Raw genomic sequence first — 27594 nt, forward strand, 5'->3', positions numbered from 1 at the left:
ACTCCCATGCATGGGAAAGAGGCATTTTCCATCACTGAACACTTATCGGATTTATTTTTTGTGTTGAAAAAATTTGAAAATGTTCATGCTTCCCCTGGATTCAGTTGACAATGAGAGCAAGTGCACAGGACTCTTAAAACAAAAAAATGACTCTGGGTTTTGAAATAAAGTTTAAAGATTTTGCTTAACACGCTTTTCGTTTCTTTAGCGCAATGCTAAGGTTCAATATTACAGATTATACGTATATACTACTACCAAAATAGAGTTTCAGTTAGGATCTTCTGTTATTTTGTTGAAATCCTCTATTTGCTTAGAAGCAGCACAAGGTAATTCAATGTAAAAACTACATCAATGCAGCTTTGTGGGTGTATTTTTGAACCATCAAAAGTCAAGAAATTCCAAGTTAAAAATCTCCCAGGAACTGTAAATTGGCTGCATCATCTATATTTAAGCAAGTTTAATAGTAAACATCAATATAAAATTACACATTCAAATATTACTATTGCTATGTGAATAGTAACTTTTGAATTTTCTGACCTTCGTGAATTCAAGGTTTCACCGTGAAGTTGTACTGAATTGGCTTTAGTTGAATTAAACAAGACAAAGAATGTTCTACTGACTTATTTTCATGCACTGAGATGGAAATCCGATGAAGTGAGCTGTAGCTCACGAAAGCTTATACTCAAATAAATTGGTTAGTCTCTAAGGTGTCACAAGTCCTCCTTTTCTTTTTGTGAATACAGACTAACACGGCTGCTACTCTGAAACCTGTCATTTAAAGAAAATAAATGATGGCAATATTTGATTTTTAAATGTAAAATGTTTTTCACAAAATAAAAATATTTATTATTTTCCAAAACACACTCAGAAGTACAATGAAACAGGTGGATCAACATCTCTAGGGGGCTGAGGGGAGGAAATCAGAGGATCTGGATAGACACCATAGACGCAAGTACACTGAAAATTGTTAGTATAAACATTTACTGTTAAGGCCTTGACCCTGAAACTTGGTCCATACAGCTACAGCTACAGCAGCCCATCTGCATTAATCATAATGCAGGACTGGGACCTAAATGACATGTCATAGCTAAGATCCTAAACCTGGAAGATGTTCCATGCATGCAGACTATAGAAGAACTTGTAGGAGTGCAGCCTAAGTGATACACCCCAGTATTAAATGCTACTTTCAATTATTTACCAAGCAAATACGTAAAAATATACAAAAACAACTCCGTGCTCAGCAAAAGTTAGATTACTGTTCATACATGCATTTCTTCATTGTAAGTTTGATAATGGGGTTAAAGGAATCAGAAATTATTCTGTATGCTCTGTTTTTTGGGCAGAGGAGTGGGAGGAAAGTAACAGGCCTGTAAACCTGGCACAATTTGACTGGGGAAGATGATAAAAACAGGGCTTTTAAACAGCAAGGTGAAAGGAACCAAGTAATGCTTCAAAGTAACACCCAGGGAGAGAGGAAAAAAAAGGAAAGGCTGAAACTTCCTGACTGCGCCAGCGAAAGACACAGGGGCACCGTCCCCGCTGCACTCACCATTCAGCCTGGTCTGCCTGTTCGCTCTCACTCTCAGGAAGGTCTGCAAAGGGAACAAGAGCAGAGCAGTGTCAGCGCCCGGCTGGGGAGGAAGCTGGGCAGTGCCCCCACCCCGGGGCGACTCGCAGCCTTGGCCCTCCTCAGTGACCGCGGAGGAGAGAGAAGGCCGAGGACAGCCCCCCCCCCGACCCCAACACCCCCCGACCCACAGGGAGAACGAGACGCCCTCTTTGGGTTACTCCCCCCCCCCCATGTAAACACCCCGCTCGCTCCCCGCCCCCGCAGCCCCGATGTAAACAAACCCGCCTCCCCGCCCGCAGGCCCCGCACCCACCTCCTCCCGGCCCCCGCCGCAGGGCCCCCTCCTCCCGCTCTGCATAGCCGCAGGCGCCGCGGCCGGCACGCGGTGGGGCGGGGATCCGGGCCCCGGAGCGGAGCCCCCCGGGCGGCCGGGGATGCCGGTGGATGGAGAGCGGCCCCGCCGGCGCCTCCGATCAGCTCCCAGCGGCCGCCGCCATGTTGGGCCCGGTCATGTGACCCGCCGCCGAGCGGGGTGAAAGTTCACGAGGCAGCGGGGAAGGAGCGGGCGGTCCCCATAGCAACCGGCAGGCGGCGGCAGGCCGGCCGGTGGGGACCCCCCCACACCCCGGGCCAGGCTCAGCTGCACCCTAGCACCCCCTCCCCTCCCCCCAGCCAGCCAGCACATGGGGCCCGGACCCACACCCCGGCAATGCAAAGTCCTGTGCCCCTCCCTGCCCAGGTCATGAGCCTGGGCACCCATCAGGAGAGCTGGACACAAAGGAGCGCAGTTTGCTCCCCCCCCCCGGGGGCCTGTCTTCAAGCCTTCCTCAGTCCCACGAGGGCCAGCAACTTGCTTAGTTAAAAGTGAAAGCTCCAGTTCCCTTGGAAGGACCTGAGGGGGAGCTGGGGCGTAAGGAAAACCGCCAAGTTATGGTGAAGCTGACGATAAAATGGCAGGTGCCCCGCACGCCCTGACAGTGGTGATACATCTCCACAGGCTGGCCCGCCTGCATATTATTAAATATCGTCAGACTGCCCAGAACTTGTATGCCACAGAAACCCACCTCTAGCAACACGGCTGTAGCCCCATTCCAGCACAACACGAACACAGAACACGCATTTCAGTCGGTTGGCACTTAGGCTCTGCTCCGCCAGAAAAATTTGAGGGTGTGACAAAGGATCTTACCAACTAAGTCGTTTGCAATTAATAAAGAGGTTATTATTCTGTGCCCTTGCTTTGAAGTCACAACTAATGGTTGCAAAAATGACTAATGCAAACAGGTGTTCTCTATTCTGCTGTGTAAGGCCCTGATCCTCAAAACACTTATATGCATAATTAGCTTTACTCACAGGAGTAAAAGTCTGTTCAAGTCAGTAGGAAGACTTGTGTGCTTAAAGTTAAGTTAAGTGAAAGTGTTTGCAGGATCAAGACCTACGTTGCTGAAGGGATGCTGAAAAAAACAGGTTAACCAATGCAAGAAAACCCCTTTTAAATCTTTAAGACCGTCCAAATGTTCTCCTAAAACCCAGTTTTTTTGAATTGCTGGAATATCGTGGAATCTCCCACACAGTGTTCCCAATGCACCCACTGTAACGGTGGGAGAATAGCAAGGTTTTGTAGCATTTTTTAAATACACTGTAAAGTAAGATGGAGCTGGGATACAGGGTAAGATGGCAGGTCAATACACTGCAGAATATCTAAACAGTCCTGAAATAATTGACCCTTTGTCTATCTTTCCTCCCTTGCTTGAGGTGAGATTACTCACAAATAGGAAGAGGAAAAAATAAAAGGAAGCATTTGGGGTTCAACTGAAGTTTATTTTCATGTTTGTACGTAGAGCAGTTTTATGCCAGTAACCCCAGTACAGACAGGTAAGAGGGGTGGACACACCCTGAATTCCAATTCCATTGCATTTATGCCCATGCTATTCCACTGAAGTCAACTGGGTCGGGGAGATGTAACAGAGACATCGAAGTGGGATCAGCCTAGATTTGTATGGGAGGAGTTTTTTCAAACCCCTTTCAGATTTCTACCCTCTAAGCCACCAACCATCCTAAGCAATGACCGCCTTGCCTGCTTTATTCTGATTAATGAGACAACCAACAAATGACATAAGAATGTCTCTTGAGTATGGCTGCACCCACCACAAGCTGCAGAGTGAATGAAATTCTCTATGGTTCATAGATTGTAAGACACTGGTTTGGTAGGTAAAACAGCTGTAAAATGCATATTATTAGGTTTTTGAAAAAGGGTAATTCTTGCTTCAAGCAAAGCCTCAGCTGCCAGATTCATTCTAGTACAGTAAGCCTCCTGCGGGTGTGTTTTATTGGTGTCTTGTTAGAAGCTTTATCCATATTATCTGATGCACACAGGTCGTTGGTGGAATCTCTCTTAGCGACTAACGCCAGAACCCAGAGCATCACAATTAGCTAATATTTGTCCTTCTGTGTATAAAAACCGCTAACACAACTTGGAGTTTAGTGGGCACCAAAGGGAATTCATTCACACTCTATCATTCAAACACACATCTGCCAGGAGGGTTTATGTGTTATCCTTGAGTAGGAAGAGAGAAGACCGTGGCCTATAAAAACTAGACAGGTTGGACCGAAGGAACTGGGGAGAGGAAAGTGGAAACGAGGCTCTGCAATAACAATACAGGATTCCTTGATCTCTTTGTCAGAGGTCATCAAAGCAATATTAGTGGTTGTGGCTGTTGGAACATCAAGGGGCTGTTAGACTATCCAAGCAGCTCATATGAAGGCAGAGGGAGTTTGGCTTTTTAGAGTTTTTTTATGCAGATGCACCCCACTCAGATGACGTGCCATTTTGCTCTGTTTGGGGCTTTACTGTCCAAATCCCTGGTTTAGTATATTAGGACCAGAACCTGTGAAGTGCTGAGCATCACATGTGAGGTGTTAAGCATTCTCAAATTATCACTTATCTCAATGGGATCTGGGGTCACTGCGGCCCAGACCATCAAAGGTACAGTAGTTAGGTTCCTAACATCCATTGAAATCAATGGACGTCAGGAGCCTAATATCTTGGAGGAGTTGGGCCTCAGTGATGAACAGGATCAGGCTCCAAACTGGTCTGTGTGTGAGAGAGATGCCAACCAAAACACTAACTGGCACATTTCCATCCATCTGTCAAGGCAGAAATACAGACATGTAACTACCTCCTATTGAAATGCACAGGGTTAGACATAAGGGGCACAGATTAAAAATCCTATTTTAAAGCAATATTTCTTTCCCTGAGTTGCTAACAACACCTCAGATTACTAAAACCCAAATAACGGCAATCATCTGATTTCATTTTCTGCTTTCTTTTCTTTTCTTTTTTTTTGCATTGTGCTCAACTTGGACACTCAAAATTGACTCCTCAGTTTCCTTCCTCTTTCTAGTCAGTTTCACCTGGAGGCGCTGGTAGACTAGCCAAAGGCTGCAATATGTGGGTTACCAATGAAGCTGTGGAAGGCTTCAACCTAAACAAAATCTGCTTCCTACCCCCAACTCCTTAACGTCACAAAACCAGTCATATTAGCTTTTCTAAAAACAACTGCCCTTTTGTTTGTTTCAACCAAACCGGCATTTTGTGCCTACTTTATGCTACATTTCTGCCTTTCACTTTTTCTAGGTAATTTTTTTATATATTTTTGCCACATAAATGCTTAGAGAGAGTTAGCAACTTAGCTTAAATCTTGCATGATGCTAACCCCTAAAGCATGCTGCAGTTTTTCTCTGGGATTTGAAATGCAGTGGTCATGTTTTTACAGCACACTCAGTTACCAAATCAGAGTTCAGAGTAACAGCCGTGTTAGTCTGTATTCGCAAAAAGAAAAGGAGTACTTGTGGCACCTTGGAGACTAACCAATTTATTTGAGCATAAGCTTTCATGAGCTACAGCTAAGCTCATGAAAGCTTATGCTCAAATAAATTGGTTAGTCTCTAAGGTGCCACAAGTACTCCTTTTCTTTTTGCAAACAAGAGTTGCTGATTCTTGTTTCTACATCGTTATTGAATTAAGCTACAGCCTGTTTCTGGGTAGAGGCTCACTCTTGCGGTTCAAATAGCAGAGAATCATAGAATCATAGAATATCAGGGTTGGAAGGTACCTCAGGAGGTCATCTAGTCCAACCCCCTGCTCAAAAGCAGGACCCATACCCAATTAAATCATCCCAGCCAGGGCTTTGTCAAGCCTGACCTTAAAAACGTCTAAGGAAGGAGATTCCACCACCTCCCTAGGCAACGCATTCCAGTGTTTCACCACCCTCCTAGTGAAAAAGTTTTTCCTAATATCCAACCTGAACCTCCCCCACTGCAACTTGAGACCATTACTCCTTGTCCTGTCCTCTTCCACCACTGAGAATAGTCTAGAACCATCCTCTCTGGAACTACCTCTCAGGTAGTTGAAAGCAGCTATCAAATCCCCCCTCATTCTTCTTTTCTGCAGACTAAACAATCCCAGTTCCCTCAGCCTCTCCTCATAAGTCATGTGTTCCAGACCCCTAATCATTTTGGTTGCCCTTCGCTGGACTCTCTCCAATTTTTCCACATCCTTCTTGTAGTGTGGGGCCCAAAACTGGACACAGTACTCCAGATGAGGCCTCACCAATGTCGAATAGAGGGGGACGATCACGTCCCTCGATCTGCTCGCTATGCCCCTACTTATACATCCCAAAATGCCATTGGCCTTCTTGGCAACAAGGGCACACTGCTGACTCATATCCAGCTTCTCGTCCACTGTCACCCCTAGGTCCTTTTCCGCAGAACTGCTGCCTAGCCATTGGGTCCCTAGTCTGTAGCTGTGCATTGGGTTCTTCCGTCCTAAGTGCAGGACCCTGCACTTATCCTTATTGAACCTCATCAGATTTCTTTTGGCCCAATCCTCCAATTTGTCTAGGTCCCTCTGTATCCTATCCCTGCCCTCCAGTGTATCTACCACTCCTCCCAGTTTAGTATCATCTGCAAATTTGCTGAGAGTGCAATCCACACCATCCTCCAGATCATTTATGAAGATATTGAACAAAACTGGCCCCAGGACCGACCCCTGGGGCACTCCACTTGACACCGGCTGCCAACTAGACATGGAGCCATTGATCACTACCTGTTGAGCCCGACAATCTAGCCAACTTTCTACCCACCTTATGGTGCATTCATCCAGCCCATACTTCCTTAACTTGCTGACAAGAATACTGTGGGAGACCGTGTCAAAAGCTTTGCTAAAGTCAAGATACAATACATCCACTGCTTTCCCTTCATCCACAGAACCAGTAATCTCATCATAGAAGGCGATTAGATTAGTCAGGCATGACCTTCCCTTGGTGAATCCATGCTGACTGTTCCTGATCACTTTCCTCTCATGTAAGTGCTTCAGGATTGATTCTTTGAGGACCTGCTCCATGATTTTTCCGGGGACTGAAGTGAGGCTGACTGGCCTGTAGTTCCCAGGATCCTCCTTCTTCCCTTTTTTAAAGATTGGCACTACATTAGCCTTTTTCCAGTCATCCGGGACTTCCCCCGTTCACCACAAGTTTTCAAAGATAATGGCCAATGGCTCTGCAATCACAGCCGCCAATTCCTTCAGCACTCTCGGATGCAACTCGTCCGGCCCCATGGACTTGTGCACGTCCAGTTTTTCTAAATAGTCCCTAACCACCTCTTTCTCCACAGAGGGCTGGCCATCTATTCCCCACGTTGTGATGCCCAGCACAGCAGTCTGGGAGCTGACCTTGTTCGTGAAGACAGAGGCAAAAAAATTATTGAGTACATTAGCTTTTTCCACATCCTCCGTCACTAGGTTGCCTCCCTCATTCATTAAGGGGCCCACACTTCCCTTGGCTTTTTTCTTGTTGCCAACATACCTGAAGAAACCCTTCTTGTTACTCTTAACATCTCTCGCTAGCTGCAGCTCCAGGTGCGATTTGGCCCTCCTAATTTCATTCCTACATGCCCGAGCAATATTTTTATACTCTTCCCTGGTCATATGTCCAACCTTCCACTTCTTGTAAGCTTCTTTTTTATGCTTAAGATCCGCTAGGATTTCACCGTTAAGCCAAGCTGGTCGCCTGCCATATTTACTATTCTTTCGACACATCGGGATGGTTTGTCCCTGTAACCTCAACAGGGATTCCTTGAAATACAGCCAGCTCTCCTGGACTCCTTTCCCCTTCATGTTAGTCCCCAGGGGATCCTGGCCATCCGTTCCCTGAGGGAGTCAAAGTCTGCTTTCCTGAAGTCCAGGGTCTGTATCCTGCTGCTTACCTTTCTTCCCTGTGTCAGGATCCTGAACTCAACCAACTCATGGTCACTGCTTCCCAGATTCCCATCCACTTTTGCTTCCCCTACTAATTCTTCCCGGTTTGTGAGCAGCAGGTCAAGAAAAGCGCCCCCCCTAGTTGGCTCCTCTAGCACTTGCACCAGGAAATTGTCCCCTACGCTTTCCAAAAACTTCCTGGATTGTCTATGCACCGCTGTATTGCTCTCCCAGCAGATATCAGGAAAATTAAAGTCACCCATGAGAATCAGGGCATGCGATCTAGTAGCTTCCGTGAGCTGCCGGAAGAAAGCCTTATCCACCTCATCCCCCTGGTCCGGTGGTCTATAGCAGACTCCCACCACTACATCACTCCTGTTGCTCACACTTCTAAACTTAATCCAGAGACACTCAGGTTTTTTTGCAGTATCGTACCGGAGCTCTGAGCAGTCATACTGCTCCCTTACATACAGTGCTACTCCCCCACCTTTTCTGCCCTGCCTGTCCTTCCTGAACAGTTTATAACCATCCATGACAGTACTCCAGTCATGTGAGTTATCCCATCAAGTCTCTGTTATTCCAATCACGTCATAATTCCTTGACATCACCAGGACCTCCAGTTCTCCCTGCTTGTTTCCAAGGCTTTGTGCATTCGTATATAAGCACTTGAGATAATCTGCTGATCGCCCCTCATTCTCAGTATGAGGCAGGAGCCCTCCCCTCACAGACATTCCTGCCTGTGCTTCCTCCCGGTATCCCGCTTTCCCACTTACCTCAGGGCTTTGGTCTCCTTCCCCCGGTGAACCTAGTTTAAAGCCCTCCTCACTAGGTTAGCTAGCCTGCTCGCAAAGATGCTCTTCCCTCTCTTCGTAAGGTGGAGCCCGTCTCTGCCCAGCACTCCTCCTTCATGGAACACCATCCCATGTCCAACCTTCCACTTCTTGTAAGCTTCTTTTTTATGTTTAAGATCCACTAGGATTTCACCGTTAAGCCAAGCTGGTCGCCTGCCATATTTACTATTCTTTCGACTCATCGGGATGGTTTGTCCCTGTAACCTCAACAGAGATTCCTTGAAATAGAGAGAGGTGAGGCTTTGCTGGACAAGGATTTCAGCCACTCATTTTTACTTACTTCACGTATTATTCAGCCACAAATATTCCACAGCAGGCTTACCTAACCCATTCAGGGTGTTCTCTCCCTGCAGAGAAGGCCTGAAATGTTATCCTTAAGGCAGGAGGAGTGTTTCACTCTAGAGTTTTTTGTTATTCTCCCTTGGCAATGCTGGTAGATAGATACTAGCAAGGAAACTGACAAGGCCTGATCCCTACTCGCTATGCAGGCAAAACTCGCACTGAATTCAGTGATAGGGGGATTTGAGTGCAGAAAGAGAACTGGATTGGGCCCAAAGCAAATGAACAGGGCTGAAATGCCTGTGACAACGGAAGAAATGAGACAGCTGGGAAGAGATTTGGAGCCGCGATAATCATCTCAAGTCATGCATGAACCTTCCCTCTCAGGGGCGGCAGCAAGAAGCTTCTTCCTTCATCTGCCCACGCTTCTCATCTGACCACTCCCTTTATCTCCTTCATTCACTCCCAGCTTTGCACCATCTTTCACACCTTCTCCCTACCCTGCTGTGCTTGGAAAAGCCTCCTGGTTCGTGTTTGCCAAGCACCCTCCCCTCCTCCAGAAAACACCCAGAGAGCCACTTGTTCACAGAAGCATTCTATCGAGAAAGACCTCACGTCACTGTGCTATACCAGTTTGCAACATCATGGTCAAGCCAAAGGTCCTGCACCAAGCTCTGATGAATGGGCTTGTCACGGGGGGGTGGGTTCTGTGCTGGGCAGTGTTTGGGGCCAAATCCGATCATCAGACCTTGGAGCCTCTCTGTAGCCACGACTGCCTTTGCGGCTGCTCTCCCCGGGCACGTCTTCACTAGCAAGGTTAAAGCGTGGCCGCAGCACTGCTTTAATGTGGCTGTGTAGTCACGGCTATAAAATCCCGCCCCCGCGAAGGGAGTAGCTCCCAGCGCTGGGGCACTGTTCACACTGGCACCGTGCAGCGCTGAAACGTGCAGCGCTCAGGGGGGTGTTTTTTCACACCCCGAGCGAGAAAGTTGCAGTGGTGTAAAGTGGCCCCACTCAACAGAGGAGGGTGCGTGGCAGGCAGGGTGGCGTGCCTGGGAGTGCATGTGTGAGAGGAGCTGAGAGTGAATTTCCTGAGGGCTGTTTAGCCTTGGGTTCTCCATGCATAATCTTCCCAAGGTAAAGTCCCAGATATGTGATCCTGGAATCAACAACTTTCTTTGACTCAAACCTGTTCCCTTTTAGTTCAAGTTCCAATGAACTGCATTCAGAGTTAGTCTATTTTCCTGTCTTGGTTTGGCTGGGATGGGGGGGGGTTTCGTTTTGGCAGGGGCCAGGTCTAAAGGCATCAGCTCAGAGGAGGGATATTTTTAATAGTTATGGGCCAAACCTTAATCTTAAATCCAAACCCCTTAGCTTTCCAGGATGATTCAGGTTCGGATTTGGTTCTGGGCCCATTTTCCAGGTCAGACGCTGGTGAAATCTCACAAGAGAATAGCTGATCCCACAAGATTTGCATGGCATAAATTGTGCGCAACCATCTGATGATTAGGATCGTTTGCTGAGCGCTGACGTGCTCAGCACTGTATAAAACACAAGAGGAGATGGCTCCTGCCCCAACGAGCTTAGAGAAGAGGTGGGCAAATTACGGCCACATCCAGCCCTCCAGACATTTTAATCTGGCCCTCAAGCTCCTGCCAGGGAGCAGGGTCGAGGTCTTGCCCCACTCCGCATGGCTCCCGGAAGCAGCGGCATATCCCCACTCCGGCTCCTACGTGTAGGGGCAGCCCTGGGGCTCCACATGCTGCCCCCACCCCAAGTGCTGTCCCCGCAGCTCCCATTGGCTGGGACCCACAGCCAATGGGAGCTGCAGGGGCAGTGCAAGCGCATAGGGCAGCGTGCAGAGCTGCCTGGCCACACCTCCGCATAGGAGCCGGAAGGGGGACATGCTGCTGTTTCTGGGAGCTGCTTGAGGTAAGTGCCACCCGGAGCCTGCCCCCCTGGTGCCCTCCCATGCCCCAACCCCCTGCCCCAGCCCTGATCCCTCTCCCGCCCTCTGAACCCCTCGGTCCCAGCCCGGAGCACCCTCCTGCAACCCCAATTCCTCATCCCCAACCCCACCCCAGAGCCTGCACCCCCAGCCGGAGCCCTCATGCCCTCCTGCACCCCAACCCCCAATTTCGTGAGCCTTCGTGGCCCGCCATACAATTTCCATACCCAGACGAGGCCCTCAGGCAAAAAAGTTTGCCTACCCCGGCTTAGAGTCTAAAAGATCTCATGAGATTTCCACCATTTGGAGCCAAAACCCTATGAGTTTTCAGTACCATGAACCTGAACCTTCGAACCCAGCCTTCCTAAACCAGCTCCGGATCCAACCACGGCCGCAGTGGCCCATCTCTATTCTACAGGAGCGTCTCGCTCCAATCCGAATGAAAGGGTACTTAGGGTTACTGCTAAGGTAGGCGTCTCACCTGTACGCCAGGTAGGGTCCTGACATGTTGTACCTGCCAAAGGCCAGCAGCTCAGTGGCTGTAGGCTGAGGCTATGGTTGTATCAAGGAGCACGACGGAAGGTCTCAAAAGACACCAGGGCCCCAATTCAGTGGTGTCACAAAGATGATGCAAGTTACACACTGGGTATTAATTGCTTGGCAAATGGACGTTCAATATCTTCATAAATGATCTGGAGGATGGTGTGGATTGCACCCTCAGCAAGTTTGCGGACGACACTAAACTGGGAGGAGTGGTAGATACACTGGAGGGCAGGGATAGGATACAGAGGGCCCTAGACAAATTGGAGGATTGGGCCAAAAGTAACCTGATGGGGTTCAACAAGGACAAGTGCAGAGTCCTGCACTTAGGACGGAAGAACCCAATGCACAGCTACAGACTAGGGACCGAATGGCTCGGCAGCAGTTCTGCAGAAAAGGACCTAGGGGTGACAGTGGATGAGAAGCTGGATATGAGTCAGCAGTGTGCCCTTGTTGCCAAGAAGGCCAATGGCATTTTGGGATGTATACATAGGGGCATGGCCAGCAGATCGAGGGACGTGACCGTTCCCCTCTATTCGACATTGGTGAGGCCTCATCTGGAGTACTGTGTCCAGTTTTGGGCCCCACACTACAAGAAGGATGTGGAAAAATTGGAAAGAGTCCAGCGGAGGGCAACAAAAATGATTAGGGGACTGGAACACATGACTTATGAGGCGAGGCTGAGGGAACTGGGATTGTTTAGTCTGCGGAAGAGAAGAATGAGGGGGGATTTGATAGCTGCTTTCAACTACCTGAGAGGTGGTTACAGAGAGGATGGTTCTGGACTATTCTCAGTGGTAGAAGAGGACAGGACAAGGAGTAATGGTCTCAAGTTGCAGTGGGGGAGGTTTGGGTTGGATATTAGGAAAAGCTTTTTCACTAGGAGGTTGGTGAAACACTGGAATGGGTTAGCAAGGGAGGTGGTGGAATCTCCTTCCTTAGAGGTTTTTAAGGTCAGGCTTGACAAAGGCCTGGCTGGGATGATTTAGTTGGGGATTGGTCCTGCTTTGAGCTCGGGGTTGGACTAGATGACCTCCTGAGGTCCCTTCCAACCCTGATATTCTATGATTCTATGATGTACGAAGGAAAGCAAGGCAACCTGCTCAGACAGGGCATTCAGTGGTGACCAAATTCAGCTCTTGGCAAAAGAGGGTGCAACTTACATTCAAATCAACAGATGTGCCTGTTTACGCTAATGCTGAATTTGGCCCTGTGTAGCTGGGGGGTGGGGGACGGTTTGAACAGCTTTATCACTCTCACGTTAGTTGCTTTATCAGCTGCACTCCCGTTCAGTGTGTAAGTCATGCTCATCCTTCACACCCACTGAATGCCAAACTGGTTCAAGTTACACCACCTTGCCACTTACTCCTGTTTTCTGATCTGCTTACACCTGCGGTGGATTGCACCTTATCATTTGTATCCCAGCTGCACTTGATCCACAGACTCTCATGGGAATTGCATTTGCTTACTTCAGAGTATATCTGGAAGAACGGGATCCTCCAGGGAAGTAATCAGCTCAACCTTCCCCCCAATATTTCTTTAACCTTCCTATTACCAAATCTCCATCTCCGCTAAATATTGGCTTGTAAAAAGGACCAGAGGGCTATTAAGGCCAAACCTTAGGAATTCACCTCTGAAAATCCAGAGAGCAGAAGTCTGTGCTCCAACATTTTACTAATACCTTGTATCGTCTTTATTACGTCATAAATAACCCAAGGAACTTGCAATGCAAAATTACTAGTGCTGCAGCTCTAAGAAGCAGGTATCATCACAGCACACTTCTGCACATGAAAAGCTCAGTTCTGCAGCCCTTCAATCACTGGGAGATTCTTCTGCACGAGGGCCAGTAGATCAGGCTTCACCATTCTTTGACTCCAGAGCAATTCAGAGGGGCCAAATTCTCATTTACACAAAGGATTTACACCGCTCTGGCAGCCACTGGAAGGTCTCTTTATGCTACCAGAGTGGCATGCCGCAGTGCAAATGAAAATCAGACCCCGAGGTCTTTTCTCCCTGCAGCGCAGAGTTATAATTCCCATTATGCATTTGCATTAAGGGGCTGCAACCCCTCATAAAACACACTCACAAACTTCAGATGTGTCAGGCAAGCTAGACTCAGCACATGGAGGAGGGGTGCAATGCAAATCCTTGTACTGAGCGACGGGAGAACACAAAATTATGCTGACAAATTTCACAGAGCCTAAAACTCATGAGAAGCTGAGAGCACAGGCCACTCCACATCCTCCAGGCCCAGGTTTGTACATCACAAAAAGGACCACTGAGAAAACTTCATCCGAGCTGTTTTTGAAAGTTCACTTTTTGTTTTAATAGAAAGAAGTATTGTGACAGGAGAGAGGGCAGCATATTTTGGTCAAACATTTCTCGTTCACACCTGGGCCTGCTTCTCTGCTGCCCGGTTCCATGAGCTGTTGCTTTCACCCGGCAAAGGGGGGATAAAGTTCTGCTAAATCAGAATGGAATTGTCCGACACTCCCTTAGCACTGGTGTAAGTGACTCAGGGACATGGGGAGTCAGGCTCACGTTTGATAACAGATATGGAATACATGACTGCATTGGGCGGGATGCACGGTATGTTGGCCCGGGTTTGAGATGGGCCTTCAAGAAGTGAAGGGCAGAATAGTTACCAGTGAATATTAAACAATAAATAATAATAATAATTTGCACAGTCATGATGTATGCATGCCTTGGGCCCTGATCCTAAGACAGATTCCTGCATGATGTTTCATTCAGTGGGGACCTGCCCATGAGGATCCATTTGCAGGAGCAACCTCGTGATCATATTGTCACCACCCCTTGTCCTTCCTCTCCCCTGCCCGCCCCCATCACCCTTGACCTTTACTTGTTGCGTAATATCAAACCAAGGCCATCTACTCCTGCGGGCAGGGAGTATGTCCTTGCATGTCTGTGAAGTGCATGAAAATGTTTCTGGATGCTCAAGAAATAACTATCTTACGACTCAGAAGCCAGAGGTGAGTTCTGCAGACCAGTGTCACTGAGCCGTTCGCACCACTCCATGCTGGCATGTGTTCTGTGTGTGCCAAGTTCCGGATCTCACAGAGAAATCTCTTTAAAATGATTTAGAAAGTTTAAAAAAATGTTATTGGAACTAATTTTTGTATCTCTTCACATATAGGATCCTTGCAAGCCATGAACCCAACTGCATAGAGTTCAGAGGGAGAGGAAAGGTATAACAAATATGATTTTAGAAACCACTACAAATAAGCTAAGCTAGAATTTTCACGTGCAACGTGGTAATGTTAAAGTCAGATTCCTCTGGACCTTCCACAGCGAGAAGCAGGTGCTGTTTATCTCATTAGGGTGCTGGAATTCTCTGCTCCCTAATGAGGTAGAGCTCCCATTTTGATAGCCCTGACCGGGTGTGAGTTACTGGATCATAAACAGACCATTGATACATGACTGAATGTTACCTCTCTTGAGCCTTTGATCAGTGTCATTTTGCAGGGAAATTGTAAATTGGGGAGGCAGCAGGAAACATTTTCCTTGACTGTACCATGCATATATGGCTATACATTTGAGTCCTATGTGCATGATTCAGGCCTGGCTATATATTAGGCATAGAGGCCACAAATTACCCTCAATCCACATCAATGAAACACACAACTGAGAGTACAATATGTCTCTTAACTTGCATTGTATTGCACTAACCCTGTGGGGTTGTGTTCTGTTGCATTCTGACCTGTATGCCCACACACCATGATGCAATGCAGCCAGAAGTCCCAGACAGTTCTATGGTGCGTAATCATGCTTTGGGGGCATCCCAGAAGACTGGCTCTTTGCTAATAATACTAAATAATATGACTTGGATGACCTAATTTTTGTAATAATTTGCATGTCTACAGCCCTTTCTAGGATCTCAAAGGGCAGTACCTTAATGTGTTATGCCTCACAGCTCCTCAGTGAGAGAGGGAAGTATTAATATCCCCCTTTTCCACACAGAGAAACAGGGGCAGGGAGGTTGAGGAGCTAGGCCAAGGTCATGGAGGGACTTGGGAGTAGTTCTTAGGAGTTTCTGGCTCCTAGTCCTGTGCTAAGACCAACGGATTGCACTGCCTGGCTGGTTCCTGGCTGCTGTCTCACCTGGTATCTGTCTGAGTGATGGATATCATCTGAGGAGTGAGGCGATGCTGTCTGAGAGTCTCCTTCCCGCTTGATTGAGGCTGACAACAAAATTGACTGCAAGAGAAAGAGAGGAAAGGAGAAATTTACACTGTGAGCAAGGCAGAGCAATGATACATCAAAGGCAGTGTCAAGGTCTTTCCCATTCCCAGCAGGAATGTATTGTCGCTGGCCAATAAACACTGTAACAGGCCCAGAGGGGGCATGTTAGCACCGGCTGACAGCGTGCTGGTTTGGCCTCTTGGGTGTGGGAGAGCACATGCCATATCACGGGAGGGCTGGGTCTGAGAGAGCAGCAACAGGGGGTCTGCTCCCACAGCCGAATCCCAGGCCCTGTACACAGCCCGTTCACATAGGAGCTGCTCTGCCCTTCAGGAGGGCTGGGATCCTCCTCCCCATCCTGGGGCCAAGGAGCAGAACATCCTCGCAGCCCTTCTGCGACCATCACTGCAGCCTCAGGGCCTGCACGACCGGTATGGAAACCCTACATATTGGGCGAGAACGGTGGTGCAATGTCATTGCAGACTGCTACGCTGTAACCTTCACCCATCCTGCCCTCAGATCCCTTCTTTGTGGGTCTGCTGCAGAGGTTGCTGTGGACATGGGCCCTCTGACCCCTTGCCCGGCCTCTCCACACCCTCCTTTTCATGGAGCTGTGCTGATTCCACTGTGTTCAGGGCCTTCCATGTGGCACGGGCATGTGGCTGGCAGTGCTGCAGAGGTAAAGCTCGAGCTCTCCAGCAGGGGCAGCAATGGGCAGGTAGGTGCCCATTGCTTTCCCACTCCCTCCTAGTGAGGCTGCGAAGATGCAAGAGGCACAGCATGGCGCTGTGTGGGAGGAGAGGACAGGAATCTGGAAAGGGGAAAGGATAGCCTAGAATGAGATGCACCATCCTAGCTTGGGGTCCTGTCTCATAACCTCCCTGTCTGATGACCTGTTTACAGAGAAAACACATCAACATGCATTCACGTAACGTGAAGGTTGCAGAATGGACACGGTCAAATGTGAGAGTTAAGTCAGCAAGTGCAATCTTAACTCTGCCCCCTAGTGCACTGGGAGAAAGTCTTTACTTTTAGGATCAGAATAGATTATCAGGTCGTTTATCTAAGGTTGTAAAAAAGATGTTTGTAGCATTTTGTAGCACTGAATAGACACATAGAATGCATGAAACCCAAAACACACACTAGAAAACATCCTCAAACAGGATACTACAGATGAAAGCATAACAATGTACAACAACAATAAAAAGCATTGTGTACCAGCATACACTTAAATTACACTAAATGTCTCGGTAATGACATCTCACTAACAAAGATGCTTCATTAATACACATTATATTGTAATTCACTATTACTCTTGAATACATTTTAATACAAAGCATTTGGAAAAACACACATTTTTGCACAAGGATATGGAAAAAATCAAAAAATTATTTTTATTGTGACTTAAGAAATATATTGATAGCCTTCAAATCAACAGCGGGGAAGTATAAATTCAGTGCACCCAACGCTTATGGGACATCACAGGACTAGTGTGACAATACTTAAAGGACATACATCCAGTAATAATTTAACTTTAGTAATAGGAGAGTTTGAGGAAAAAGTCTATGAAAAATACAAATTAGCTAAGGGTTGGTCTACACTAGAAAGTTACATTGACCCAACTACGTCGCTCAGGGGTGTGAAAAATTCATCCCTCTGAGAGACATAGATAAGTTGACATAAGCCCCAGCGTAGACAGTTCTAGATTGATGGAAGAATTCTTCTGTCAACATAGCTACTGCCTCTCGCAGAGGTGGATTTACTGCAGTTATGGGAGAATCCCTTCTGTCACTGTAGTGAGTGTCTCCACTACAGGCCTGCAGAAGTGCAGCGGCAGTTGTTCCTCTGTAGCATTTCTAGTGTAGACCCAGCCCGAACTTCTGCGTAAGAGACATCGTAAAGCAAGCAATCTTAAAAAATATCCACTGAAAATCCAGCTCGCCAAGTGTTTGTTTCTGAGGAACATCCGGTAGGATGCAACAATAACAAATGATTGCTCAGAGGCAGGTAAGTCCGCAACGGGATAGAAGAATATCATCTGAAATGTCCAGGCCAAATGTGGGGACAGTACTGTTAAAAGACAGTAGAGGGAGGAGAACTTTCCAAAACATTTGCCTTTGGGCTGACATTAAACGTGGAAACAATTGAACCCAAAATGTGACTTTTTTCGGAAAGGTATGAGCAGCTGGAAACAGCATGTAAAATGACTCAGCAGAAAAAAGATGGCCAGTTGGCAAGATGTGAGCCTCAAAGGCCCCACTGGACCCTGATCTCAATCGGGGCATGTCTACACTGCATTGTAAGCCTGGGTCTGGGGGACCTGGGCTTGTGGACTCAGTGTTTCCAAGCCCATATCTGAGCGTCCACACTGCATTATCAATTGGGTTTATAATTGCTGGACCCAGTTCTCACAGCCATGCTAATGTGTCCACACTGCATGATGCAGAACTTCTGACTTGAGCTGTGGCCACACTGCAAAATGACAGGGCTTGGACTGGGCTCTAACCCACTCCCTTAGAAGGGTCTTTTAGGACGTGGGTCCGGGGTGCTTTCTAACCCGAGTCAGACTGATTTGGGTGTGGATGGAAGGGGGGCTTGGCTCAAACCTGAGTCAGAGCCCGGGTGTACTGTGCAGTGTAGACACACCCTAAGTGGTCAACCTACAGGATTCTCATATAGCCCTTCCCTGAGCACCTTGCCAGGGGAGAGGGAAGCTGAGCTGGAGTTAATCCCTTGTTCATCAGGGAGCAGGGAATCACCCTGACCCAAGCAGAGTTTAATGGAAAGCCCTGATTGTAACCTTAATTCGATTGGGAGTCTGCGTGGATATGGCTGCCCTGGATGAGGGATGTTTGTTCACTTCAGGTGATCTTGTGACTGGAGAAAGTGGGGCAGGCTTGGCATATGGAGCATCTCTAGGCTCCTGCCTCTGGCTGTGTTTGCCACAATACATTGCCTTGTCCTGGGCTGCCAACATTGCTGTATAAGGCTGGGTCTCCTTTTCTCCTTCTTAGTGCCGAGGTTAATTATTTCTACAGCAGCTCTTTAATATTTCTCAGAAGCTGCAGGAGGAATTCTGTTGAAAAACACTGAGTTCCTGTTAGAAAAAAAAGGAACCCCACCCCCCCAAAAAAAGGGGACAAGGAGGAATTTAAAAGTCCTGAGACTGCAAACGGTGCTTTAAAATGAAGGGCTGGGGTCTCGGCTCTCGGTCTCTGAGAGCTCTGAGTCTGGGTCAGCTCAGCGATTCGGAAGCAAGACAGCCTCCTGTTGCAGTGGAACACCCTGTCCCTCCTGAAATAAGCTGACCATCCCGGTGCTGCGGGGGTTAAACACGTCATCTCCAGGCGAGAAAAATACACCACGTTCCCCCCTGCCTCCCTCGTCCCAGCAGACCAATCCCTTCCACCCCCCACTCCGCCCACAGCCGCTGGTAGCTCTAATCCAATATGATTATGTGAAAAATGGTCGGGCTAGCTCTGGAGACAGTAAATTAAACGTTATGTATTAGTTTTTAGCGTGCGGTCCCGGGAAGCATGCTGGCCCCATTTATTCCACAGCCTTCCTGAGCACCATGGCGATGACCTCTGGAAAAACGCAGGGCTAAACTAATCCCAAAGATGTCAATCTCGAGGCCTCTTCTACATACACTTGCCGTTTAGATTAATAAACTGTCTATTTTTAAATTGTGTGCAAGCACTTCAATTCTAAACCCCTCGCTGGCATGTTAAACACAGCGCTCGTGATGCCAAGTCACACTTCCCCTTTGCTGGTAGCAAACTTGACTTCATTTGGTTTTCTCATTTCCCTGAGACGTGGAGAACGCTTTGCCTTCCTGGCCGCATAGGCAGGACTGTCACCGCTGCAGATGGGGGAAAGCAGGCGCAGGGCCTAAGGATTAGAAACCCGCGCGGTCTGAGGCCAACCTTATTTCTGCATTAGGCCGACCTCGCTGCCATCCCAGTTTTGGCCTCTCTTTCCTAATCCGTCATTTCAGGGCTGTCTCCTGGCATTGGGTGGGCGGGGGGGGGGGGCACTGTCATGGCACCAGTCCCCAGGGGCATCCGCCCTCTGCAGGCAGAGCTCTTGCCTGCCCCTCTAGCCCAGCTAGTATGGAGGGGGCAGAATTGTAACCTGCCCCCCCCCCTGCAGTGGTTAGTGGTGCTAACGCTGCCCTAGACTTTGTGCTCAGGGCGCAGGACTGTGGCTGCTCCATGGGGGAAAAGGCTCCTTGGTGCTCTCTCTCCCCAGCCCTCGGACATCCCCATCATCTGGCCTCTGGGAATTTCATTCCAGAATGACCAGCCTCAGGATGACCCAAGACAGCCATTTAGGGAAGGTGAAGCAATTGCTTGTCCTCCATGTCTTGGGTCAAACCACTGGACTGTGATGCAAATTCTGGTTCGGGCTTTCCATGGAGAATACAACCAGCACTCTGAAGTTGAATCTCCTCATGTTAAAAGCCTGTCAGCACCCAGGCTGGAGGTACCAGAATCACTGGATCCACCAAGGGGCCCAGAGACAATGGGTCGGATTCATTCCAATGAGTCTGAGGGCAGGGGATGCGATCATAATTCGTTAGGAGATCAGTAACAAAGAGAGAAAGGCCCAATCCAGAATGCTGAATCTAGACCCCTTTGAATGTCTGGGATCGGGGCAGGAGGGAGGTGAAACAGGACGCTAAGGAATCAAATCCTTGGGTCCATCCTTACGGGTTTGGTTCTAGGTCAGATCAAGAGCTGGAAGGGGCCTGTTGCCTTGTTTAGATGTGGCTAAAATCTCACACAAATTCCTTGTGAGTTTTTCACTATTCAAGATGATAGGAAACGAATCTAGTAAAAATGATACTTCACATCTGAGGCCTGACAAAGCACCAACAATCATTAGAAAAGTCCCAGCACCACCTACCCAGATTGGAGCTTGTGCCCCGGAACTGTCTTTAGAAACACCCAGGTTTTGCCACAGTCACCAAGTCATTATGTTTGTGCATAAGTAGCACCCACAGTATGCAGCCAATTGCACAAACCATGTTTTCCTGTAACTACTGAAATCCTGCCGTTATTGCTAGAACCATTCATTACTTTATCTGCCTTCCCCGAGCAATGCTTGCATTTTACAGTGCTGCGGAGGACCTGGCTACAACTGAGTTCAAACACAGTTCTGTCTTGCAGTGCCACCTGGGTCAAGTCACATTTCATCTGTCTCCCCGAATCGTACTACAGTCATGGACTTTTGCATGGCAGGCACACTGCTTTGGTAACACGGATGAACTGTGTTTTAATCCTGTCAGTGCCTGATCTGTGTTGTAACTGCATTCCCTCGCTACGGCGTAGATAGAACTATCATTTGTGAGAGAAATCTGCCTTTTTGGGGGGGCATAAATCTAGCTCAATCCCCTCATCCCTGAACTAATCCCTCATGCATGACTCCTTTTGACACGGTCTCCCACAGTATTCTTGTCAGCAAGTTAAAGAAGTACGGGCTGGATGAATGCACTATAAGGTGGGTAGAAAGTTGGCTAGATTGTCGGGCTCAACGGGTAGTGATCAATGGCTCCATGTCTAGTTGGCAGCCGGTGTCAAGTGGAGTGCCCCAGGGGCCGGTCCTGGGGCCGGTTTTGTTCAATATCTTCATAAATGATCTGGAGGATGGTGTGGATTGCACTCTCAGCAAATTTGCGGATGATACTAAACTGGGAGGAGTGGTTGATACGCTGGAGGGCAGGGATAGGATACAGAGGGACCTAGACAAATTGGAGGATTGGGCCAAAAGAAATCTGATGAGGTTCAATAAGGATAAGTGCAGGGTCCTGCACTTAGGACGGAAGAACCCAATGCACAGCTACAGACTAGGGACCCAATGGCTAGGCAGCAGTTCTGCGGAAAAGGACCTAGGGGTGACAGTGGATGAGAAGCTGGATATGAGTCAGCAGTGTGCCCTTGTTGCCAAGAAGGCCAATGGCATTTTGGGATGTATATGTAGGGGCATAGCGAGCAGATAAAGGGACGTGATCGTTCCCCTCTATTCAACATTGGTGAGGCCTCATCTGGAGTACTGTGTCCAGTTTTGGGCCCCACACTACAGGAAGGATGTGGAAAAATTGGAGAGAGTCCAGCGAAGGGCAACAAAAATGATTAGGGGTCTGGAACACATGACTTATGAGGAGAGGCTGAGGGAACTGGGATTGTTTAGTCTGCAGAAGAGAAGAATGAGAGGGGATTTGATAGCTGCTTTCAACTACCTGAGAGGTGGTTACAGAGAGGATGGTTCTAGACTATTCTCAGTGGTAGAAGAGGACAGGACAAGGAGTAATGGTCTCAAGTTGCAGTGGGGGAGGTTTAGGTTGGATATTAGGAAAAACTTTTTCACTAGGAGGGTGGTGAAACACTGGAATGCGTTACCTAGGGAGGTGGTAGAATCTCCTTCCTTAGAAGTTTTTAAGGTCAGGCTTGACAAAGCCCTGGCTGGGATGATTTAATTGGGGATTGGTCCTGCTTTGAGCAGGGGGTTGGACTAGATGACCTCCTGAGGTCCCTTCCAACCCTGATATTCTATGATTCTATGATTCCTCTATGCCTGACTTAGTTCTCCGGCTCTATGGCAGGCATGACCATGGTGTGTTTGTACATGTGAAACAGGCAAAGGAGACGCAGACATGGCCCAGAGAGGCTGGATGTTCCCAGCGGGGACAGTAACACATCACATTTCACCCGCATCGCTCTCTGCCCATCACCCCGGCTACAATGATTCCTTGCCTCTGAGGCACTCTGTACTATCGGTAGAAACTGGAGCCACTCCCCTTCCCGTATGATGAGAGCAGGTATATATGCCCATGCACTTCCCAGCGGGATTCCTTGCTGCTTGGACAATGCATCTATGCACTGAATTGTTCCCTTTCTTCCTGGGGAAACGGGTACTGGAGAGCTCAGCCCTGCCCCCATGCCCCAGGTACTGGCCTGTAATTCAGATCCAGAGCCTGGTTGGATCGTGTGTGACCAGGCTTCATCTCCCTGTGCCAAGGCCTCAGGGCAAGCTCCCCCACCTTCCCACGGCAAGCCAAGCCACCGCTGGGGCGTTGAAAGACACAGAAAGGGCCTTGTGTAAGCACCAGCATTACCTCTCATTTCTCCCTCCCCTTTAAATCATCTCTCCGCTGGGCAACGGCGCTCTCTGTAGAGGTCATAAACCCTAAGAGGATCAGCCGCAGCATTACACCTGGGGCAAGCTAAATAAAAAAAGGTCACCGGCGCTTTTTAAACATGGACAAAAAAGCAGTAAAATGTGTTTGGGAAAAAAAAAATCTGGCACTAAATCATGACTTTTTGCCTGTCTTGCCTCATTAAAAGTGGCCTTTTGGAAGGTAAAATTATCATTGTAAGCGATAAGATCTTTAAGAAAATAATTCACGGCTTCTTCACCCTTTAATATGATAGCCGCCATCGGCTAATTTTTTGCTTAATGGCAACGAGGCCATCAATCTTGTCCAAGCCGTGTGCTCACCCTCTCCTCCCTCCCCTCCTGCCGGTCTGGGCAGCCATGTCTCTGGCGTGGCTCCCAGGAGCCATCTTTTACTTTCTTCTGCCTTCCCCGCAGTGGGCAGTGAGTGGGTAAGACAGGCCAGGGGAGGCTGAGCCCACAAAGCCTGGCGTGGCCCCACTCATGCTCCACCCCCAGGCCCTCTCCCGTCTGCTTCCAGGTCCCACTCTTCCCCTGTGGCTGGGGCTGGCCGGCCTATGGCTGGGACTTGGGGCGTCTGGAGCCAGCGCTCGTGGGAGGCTCGAGGGGTGCTCTGGGCTCTGGCAGGAGAGGGGGGTGGAATGGGTGGGGGGCCTCGGGCAGAAGGGGAGGGGCTGGGGCCTAGCCTCCTCCAACGGTCTGGTCACGCGCCGCCCAGGCGGAGTGGGAAGAGGTTTGCTGTGTGTTTGGTGGAGCGGGCGCGGGCAGGACTTCATGGGTGCGATTGTGGGCATACATGAATGTGTGTGTGTGCATGGAGATGGCAGCTGTATCTGTTCGTGTTCATCAGGTGGAATTCAGTCCCTGGGCAGAGGGCTGAGCCCAAGGCCTAGGTACCACGTAAGTCCCAGAGGGTGTCTTGACCATGTGCTGGCCCTCTGCCCTCGGGTGAATTTCACCTTCTGTGTGTGTGGACCTGGCCTCTCCAGGGATTGTGCAATTCTGCAGAGCTCTGGGGCAGTGACTGGAAAGGTTGTAGCAGCTTTGTTTCAATTAAAAAATGCATGGTCTCAATTAATTAAAAATGATACTGCCATCAGCACAGAAGCCCCCATGTTTAAAACTCAATGCTCTCCCGATCCTGTGGCAAGGGTGGGCACAGCAGCTCCCCCATGCCAAATTAGAGCAGCCTGAGGGGAGCTCTAATTTACACTGCCTGAGGGCCCAAAATGTAGCCAATCATCAGTGTGTTCTGGCCATACCCCTGCTACACCAGCAATGGGGAGCAGGGGAAAGAGAGTGTCGTGTAACAGCCATAATTTCAGCACTATGCCGTGAGCACATCACTCTTGCAGAGCTCTCCCTGGGCTGGCGTTAGGCCCACATTGCGGGAGCTGTGCAAAGCAGCCATGTTACATGAGAGGGTCAGGCCCTTCGTTTGTGTAAGTGAAAGCTGAATTCCCAGAGTTCCAGGAGGGGTGACTTCTTCCATGGGTGACCATGGGTGTGTCTGCGTGTGAAAGGACTGGTGTGCATGTGTATGCCACCTGTGGGAGGATGGGTGTACCTGCACGTGTGTGAGTGACTGTGCATGTGTGTTTACACAAATATGTGTTCCTGTGTACAGGCATACCTGGGTGTGCAACCACGCAGAACTGTGAGAGCTGCACGTGAGCAGTGCATGGTGCCTGCAGGTGGACACACACCCATGTGCAAACAGATCTCTGGGGCCCTGCTGCGTGTGTATATGTGCCTCAGTTGGCATGCATGTGACTCTTGGCCCTGCGAGAGGGAGGGAGGGGTGTATGTATGGGAGAGAGCGGGAGCTGGTTCCTGTCAGGATGCAGCCCTCACACCAAGGAAATGGATTGAAATTGCCAGCACACACTAACCGTCGCCTCCCCCTCCCTTAACTACCTTCTCCCTGTGCCGCAGACGGGTCAGGTGTCAGCACAGGGAGAGGCTAGCAGATGCCTTTGACATTCTGCTTCCTTTCAAGGCCAGCCATTTGAGACTATTAAGTGCTGGACTCTGGCTTTCTGATAGCCCCAGAAAAACACAGGGAGTCTATTTTTCTTAAACAATCTATCAGAGCTGCTGTCAGCAGAACAAATACCCTAGCCCTTCTTTTTCTATATCTCGATGGCCTTTTTTTTATTTTGGCACAAAGTGTTTCCTGCTTGATGCGTTCAGCCTTAACTCTGCCGTCTAAATAGGTACTTATCACTTAACATGGAGGTGATAGCTTGACATGTTTGCTGTCTCCTGCCCTCCCCACCGTGGCAGGGAAGCAGTGGAAGTGTTGCTAATAGCTGTTATCACTTGGGAACTGTAACCCGAAAGCAACGACTGATACCAGGCCTCAACTCCACTTCCTCCCCCCGCCCCCACTCTGCAGGCTGCTTTGGATGTTAGTGCTGGAGGATCTTGGACACAAAGATGCTAATAGTCCTAGAAGTAGGGTGACCATACACCCATCCTGGCCGGGACAGTCCTGTTTCTAAGCTCTGTCCCGGCCGTCCCGCCTTCTTTTTACAAAAAGGGGCGTTTGTCCCATTTGCTCTTCCCAGCTGATTAGCTGGCAAGAGAAAACAAACAAATGCCCAATTTACCAAAAGAGTCGGGTGCGGGTATGGAGGAACGTTGCAGGGGCAGCAATGCGAGGTGCCGGGCAGTGGGGCTCAGGGACAGCCCCAGCCGCAGCCCCAGCTGGCGTGGATCTCCAAGGGGTCAGCCCCAGCGGCAGGAAGTGTGGAGGTTGGGCGAGGGGGGGGGTCAGCCCCAGCCCCAGCCGTGGGCAGCACAGGGCTTGAGTGCTCGGCCCCAGCCCCATCCACAGGGGTGTGGCTCTGGTGAGCCCCAGCCACCCCATTTCTACTTTAGGAAATATGGTCACAATATCTAGAAACTTTCTTACAGGCCTGATCCTGCTGCCAGGAAAGCCAAGGGGAAAAACTCCTATTGTCTTCAGCAGAGGGGCAAGGCTGGCATCTTGGCTGTGCGGTGGCGTTGGGAGTGAAATGTGCAATGCAGTGACGGTATAGGAACCATCACACCTGAGCCAGGGCGTAGTCATGACATACAGATTTCGCTTTGAAGCGTTCTTCATAAACCAGTGCCGCAGCTGGGGAAGATGTGGCCCAGCTCTGTTAAATGACTTCCCCCAGTGAGTCAGTGACATGGTAGAGTTCAGACTAAGAACACAGGAGTCCTGACCCCAGTCACTTGTTCCTACCACTAGACCGTGCTCCAGAGGAGATCTTTGGCTGTGCTTGCCATCCCATTTGGAGGGAAGCAGCTGGGAAGGGTTTAAAACAGAGATTTTTGTCAAGGTTTAAGGCTTCACATCTTGCCTGCCTTCAAAGCTCTTTTTCCTTGGAGGGCTTTAGCGGTCAGATTTCCCAATAGGTGCAGTAACTCTTTTTCAATCTGCTCTAGAAGGCTGTAAAAAAACGGGGAGGTGGGGGGTGGGGAAATCAAAGAAATCTGGCATTGTAGATGAGTTCCCAGCGCAGCCAGGGGTCTCTGTGCTGGACCCTCACTGAAGCTGGGCATAGACCTAAACAAATCAGCCACAAACATTCTTTGGAATAAGAAATGGAAGTTGCTTCTAGTCCTTCTTCTTTGCTGTCAGGTTGCAATGACAGCCGGTTTACAGGTGGAACATTCATGTAAAGAGTAACTTTAAAGTGAATATTAGAAAATGCTGCCAGGAAATAAATTGCGAACTCACAGAACAGATCAGCCCAGTCTCCTTCAGTGGTCAGGACCAGCTGCTCCAGAGGAAGGTGCAAGAAAACCCTAGGGAGCAACTATGGAATGATGAGCCTATAGGGAATGTTTCTTTCTAGCCCCCATCATTTAGACATTTGTTAATACCCTGAATCCAGAAAGGTTAGATAATTTCTATTTACCTGTCCCTGCTGATGGTCTCATTATCCATATAAATATCTAATCCCTTTTTGAATCCTATTAAAAGCTCTTGACCTACATGATATCCTGTGGCAGTGAGTCCCATAGGTGAAATATGCATTGTGTAAAAAGCAGTTCTTTCATCGGGACTCACATCAGCAACCTGGTCCACAGAGTTACGCTCATCCAAACAAGGAACAGCAGTAATACCGTGTGACTTATGTTCCCAATAAAAACTAACAAACACAGAGTTGAGTTTTGGATATCAAATACTCAGAGCGAACTGCCCACGGACAATCCCTTCCCCAGGAAGGAACTAGTCACAGAGAGGATTCACTGGAGAATTACAAATGGGGGAAAAGGTCAAAAATCAGGAACACAAATCAAGAGAATCGTAATCTATTTGCAGGCAATTTGTGATCAAAAGGAGCAACTAGTCGATTATTGGCTGAAAACCAGCCCATCCACAGCTCACATGCGTGTGGACTTCGGGGGCTCAGTATCTCCTTTCTCGTTGCTCAAGGCAGCACTTGGAAAAGGGAGCAGCACCGAATCCGGGGGGCACAGGTGAGGAAGCAGCTAATGGGGTACACATGCCGGCGGACCCAGAGTATATTTTGCCTGTTATTAGCCTAATTACCATTTCTATTAGGGTAGTGCTAGGAAGCTCCTTCGGCGCCCCATTGGGATGGGTGCTAAGCAACCAAGCTGCACAGAAGCTAGTCCCCAGAGAGACTATGAAGGGCCTTCCTCCTCCTGCTCCTTCTCTGTGTCACCTTCCCCCCCCCCCCGGCTCACTCCTCCCTCATGAAGGACGCTGTGCTCCTCATGGTCAGGAGGGTCAGCTGCTTCCTCTGAGGCCGGCA

The 27594-nt window shown here is 48.9% G+C and overlaps 1 protein-coding gene across 5 annotated transcripts in view; it reads right to left on the minus strand.

Annotated features, from left to right (window-relative positions):
* The window catches only part of RNF220 (ring finger protein 220), a 334084-nt gene that overhangs the window by 73042 nt on the left and 233448 nt on the right, over nt 1-27594 (minus strand). For 4 of the 5 annotated variants that reach the window (XM_084636163.1, XM_084636161.1, XM_084636164.1 and 1 more), the window contains 2 exons: nt 15560-15655; nt 1550-1592 (listed from right to left, as the gene is read on the minus strand). In XM_084636163.1, the coding sequence (XP_084492289.1) occupies nt 1550-1592; nt 15560-15655 (139 nt within the window). Of the gene's footprint in view, nt 1-1549; nt 1593-1882; nt 2083-15559; nt 15656-27594 lie in introns of those variants that run through there. The other variant, XM_084636165.1, reaches the window with a different exon arrangement.

The sequence above is a fragment of the Lepidochelys olivacea genome (assembly GCF_965140295.1).
Source record: "Lepidochelys olivacea isolate rLepOli2 genome assembly, chromosome: 8".
Lineage (NCBI taxonomy): Eukaryota > Metazoa > Chordata > Testudines > Cheloniidae > Lepidochelys > Lepidochelys olivacea.